Source organism: Lolium perenne, chromosome 6 (genome assembly GCF_019359855.2).
Source record: "Lolium perenne isolate Kyuss_39 chromosome 6, Kyuss_2.0, whole genome shotgun sequence".
NCBI classification, from domain to species: domain Eukaryota; kingdom Viridiplantae; phylum Streptophyta; class Magnoliopsida; order Poales; family Poaceae; genus Lolium; species Lolium perenne.
This window is the reverse complement of record NC_067249.2, coordinates 265,133,099-265,137,262: the sequence shown is the minus strand read 5'-3', so window position 1 is coordinate 265,137,262 and position 4,164 is coordinate 265,133,099. Positions and strand designations below refer to the sequence as shown.

General features: G+C 40.3%; 1 protein-coding gene across 1 annotated transcript; it reads left to right on the top strand.

The window, feature by feature from the left end:
- The first annotated feature begins 767 nt into the window (after positions 1-767).
- Positions 768-3,582, top strand: LOC139832731 (uncharacterized). Its single transcript, XM_071822555.1, has 2 exons — positions 768-1,293; positions 3,539-3,582. The coding sequence occupies exons 1-2, from the start codon at positions 768-770 to the stop codon at positions 3,580-3,582; spliced, it is 570 nt and encodes a 189-aa protein (XP_071678656.1).
- The last annotated feature ends 582 nt before the right edge of the window (positions 3,583-4,164 follow it).

Sequence of the window (4,164 nt, the reverse complement as noted above, 5' to 3'; positions counted from 1 at the left end):
GGCCATGAAGGATGAAAGAGAGGAAGATCCACGGCGATTCAATGAGTAGATGGGATGGGGATGGGTTAGACGCACCTTCTTTTTGTTAGGTAATCCCTTCGCTTTTACGATCTTTGGATTACTTTTACGTAGATCTTGCTAGAATTCTCTTCTTCTTCTTCTTTTTCTCTGTTCTTTTGTTCTCCCTTTGCTCTTCCTTCGACTCCTTCTCCGTGGGATGTTTCTTCCGGCGGAACACCAGGCAGTGGTTGACTTTTTTTTTGCGCCGAGTGGTGGTTTTTAGTGGGTTGGGCGTGGTTTGGTGGGTGGGGGGTGGTTGGTTGGTGTGGAACAGCTTTTTATTTTTCGGTGTTTTTACTACGTGCGAACGTCTGCTGCTTGTTATCACGTGAACTTCTTTGTAGTCTTTTTATGCTTTTTGTTTTGTGCTTGCACGTGAGCTCTAGCGGCCCCGGATAAGATCCTTTTTTGTTTGTTATCCCGCAGGATTTTTTTGTTTTTTTGTGGTTATCTCTCGGCTGTTTCTGTTTTGTTTTATTGGATATGTATTGGTTTGTTCCCTGAATTTGTGGATCACGACGTCTCCTGTTACATTTCTGGAACTATAAATACATGTCTTTTTCCCTCTGTGTTTCGGTGCATATCAATCACCGATTCTTCTCCCTTTCCTTTTTCTTTTTTCTGTGCGTTTTCTCTGTTTCACCGATTGCATGGCAAACCCTCCTTTTTCCCACGAGTTCACATTCCCCTGCCATGGCACAACCACTATGAAGGTCCTGTACACAAACGCAGCAGCTAGTGTTGAGGAGTGGCTCACCAATCTTGAAGCTTCCCTAGATTCTTACGCTAGGAAGATTGTTGGTCTTGATGTTGAGTATGATAAACTCGGTGGAACCTATTTCAATCCGAAGAAAGCTGCTGTGATCCAGCTATGTGTTGGCACCGATGTTCTTGTGTACCACATATGCCATGTCGATGAGAGGAGTGAAAAGTTGTATGATTTCTTTTATGGCTATAGGTACACTTTTGCTGGGTTTTGCGTCGCAGAAGACCGCACCATTCTGTCACGTTCAAAGTACTATGTTCATAATGTGAAGGATATCCAGGCAATATGGAGAGATCCGGACAACAGGAAGAGAACTCAAGGTCTGAAGGATGTTGCTGGAGCTATTATAGATCCAATCTATTTTGAGATGAAGGATGGTTTTGGAAGGGCGAGCACGGGATGTGGGCTGATCCGCCGCCTCTACCGCCTAAGCATTTGGAATATCTTGCACGGGATGCATATGCCACGTATGAGGTTTTTCGGAGGTTGGATGTGTTTGAGAGGGGCTTCTTCTCCTTATTCAAACATCCCGAGAAGAAGCGTGGCGAGGGATTGGTGAAGATTTTAGTTTTGTAGGGACATTTTTATTTTTATTTTTTCTATGATCAGATTGTAATCGTTTAATTTACCTACACTTTCTTTTAGGTTTTATGTTTAAGAGAATTCCTTAGTTGGCTAGATCTGAACTTCGCAGTCATAATTTTCTCTTTTTACTTTGTGTTTCCCTTCCCTTTTATTCATTTTATAATACAATGAAGATGTCCCTATTTTACTGTTTTTTGCAATCCTATATGTTGTCTGTTCATTTTTTAACAATTCAGTACCATTCACGTATGAATAGTATGTGAGAACTTCGCATGTTGTTGATATCTGATCTCTCTTTTTCTTGCATGTGTGTTCTGTTTAATTTTTATACGAACTTTTTTTCACACCGTCATACATAGTGAACTTCGCGGATAATCGGCTGTGAACTTCTGCTGTTTTTTAATCAACATTTTTACGTGAAAAACTGCCTAGCGGTTGAATTACGCGGATAAGGTCATTTTTGTTTCGTTATCCCGCAGAATTTTTGTTTTCTTGTTATCTCCATCGGCTGTTCTATTTATTTGTTTTGGATATATCTTGTTTGTTTCCTGAATTCGTGGATCACGACGTGTTTGTTACATCTCAATCTATAAATACGGGTCTTTTCTTTTTCTGGCTCGGTGCACGTGAATTACCAATTGCTTCTTCTTTCTTTTCTTGTCCACCGATTTTGCATGGCAAACGCTCCTTTTTCCCACGAGTACACATTCCCTGCCATGGCACAACCACTATGAAGGTTACGTACACGAATTCAGCGGCTAGTGTTGAGGAGTGGATCACCAATCTGAAGGTTCCCTCGATTCTTACGCTAGGAAGATTGTTGGTCTTGATGTTGAGTATGACAAACTCGGTGGTACCTATTTCAATCCGAAGAAAGCTGCTGTGATCCGGCTATGTGTTGGCACCGATGTTCTTGTGTACCACATATGCCATGCCGATGAGAGGAGTGAAAGTTTGGTTGAGTTTCTTCATGGCTTTAGGTACATTTTTGCTGGTTTTTGCACCACGAAGGCGCAAAGTTCTCTCACGTTCAAATCTCTATGTTCATAATCGAAGGATATCCAGGAAATATGGAGAGATCCGGACAAAAAGAAGAAACTTCAAGGCACGAAGGATGTTCTTTGGAGCTATTATAGATCCAATCTATTTTGAGATGAAGGATGGTTTTGGAAGGGCGAGCACGGGATGTGGGCTAATCCGCCGCCTCTACCGCCTAAGCATTTGGAATATGCTGCACGGGATGCATATGCAACCTACGAGGTTTATCGAAGGCTGGATTTGTTTGAGAGGGGCTTCTTCTCCTTATTCAAACATCCCGAGAAGAAGCGTGGCGAGGATTGGTGAAGATTTTAGTTTTGTAGGGACATTTTTATTTTTATTTTTTCTATGATCAGATTGTAATCGTTTAATTTACCTACACTTTCTTTTAGGTTTTATGTTTAAGAGAATTCCTTAGTTGGCTAGATCTGAACTTCGCAGTCATAATTTTCTCTTTTTACTTTGTGTTTCCCTTCCCTTTTATTCATTTTATAATACAATGAAGATGTCCCTATTTTACTGTTTTTTGCAATCCTATATGTTGTCTGTTCATTTTTTAACAATTCGGTACCATTCACGTATGAATAGTATGTGAGAACTTCGCATTTGTTGATATCTGATCTCTTTTTTCTTGCATGTGTGTTCTGTTTAATTTTTATACGAACTTTTTTTCACACCGTCATACATAGTGAACTTCGCGGATAATCGGCTGTGAACTTCCTGTTTTTTTTTAATCAACATTTTACGTGAACAAGCTGTCTAGCGGTTGAATTACGATATATTTATTCTCACAACATATCTTGTGTAGAGGTTTAAAATAAATGATTTTTATGAAAATTCTGTTCTTTACATTTTGGATCAGCGATTAGCATGAACAAATAGTGAACTTCAAGAGTATATTTATTCTACACAATGTAACCAACTACATATTTGTTTTCAGTATGAACTATTCTATTTTTTTTTCCTTTTTTGTGTCTACCTCTTCCTGGTACTCCTTCTTATAGGTGCTGGTGTAGTTTGTGTTTTCTCCTTGTTCTTCTCATTGCTTCTATCTTCCATTGTGTTGCTATCATTTTCTGTTGACTGCAGGTGTAATAGCTGTTCCTCAAGCTGCCTTCTTGCGCAAGTTCTAGAGTTGTGTCCCCTTATCTTATTGCATGTACCACAAGCTTTCACCCCTTTTGGTTTCATTGTTGCACCATCACTTCTTTGTCGTTCAACAATCTTGTTGTTGTAGTATCTTTTCCCTGTTGGGGCATGTTGACGCGTAGTGTCCTAGCCTTAGGTTGCACACGCTGCATTTCCTTTGTCCTCCCGTTTTATTTAAGTTTTGCAGTTTGCTCTCCACATCTGGTGTTTTCTGTGTATCTTCTTGCTCAGTGATATCTTCATCCTCATCTTCTTGCTCATATTCTTCATCATCCGTCTCATCTTCGAAGCATTCACCCTCATCTGTGTCCAGTTTTCCTCTTCATCATTCTACGGAATGTCTTTGGCGAGCAAGCAAGTTTCTTATGCGGACCTTGATATTTCTTGAAGATCTTTGTAGGCCCATACACCTTCTTATGTGTTTCCAAGAGTGTTTTAGCCAGCTGCCTTGCCTTGCAGGTTCTGGAATTGTGGCCATTAATTTTATTGCATGTTCGCATAATCTTGTACCTTTCGGTCTCCGTATTCATCTAGTTACGGTTCCGGACGGGCAGGTGCGGGGGTTT

Bases quoted from the DNA above. Each gene is read 5' to 3' on its own strand.
- LOC139832731 (XM_071822555.1), top strand. From the start codon at position 768: ATGAAGGTCCTGTACACAAACGCAGCAGCTAGTGTTGAGGAGTGGCTC. The intron at 1,294-3,538 runs GTATGAGGTTTT...TGTTGACTGCAG, and splicing joins GCACGGGATGCATATGCCAC to GTGTAATAGCTGTTCCTCAA.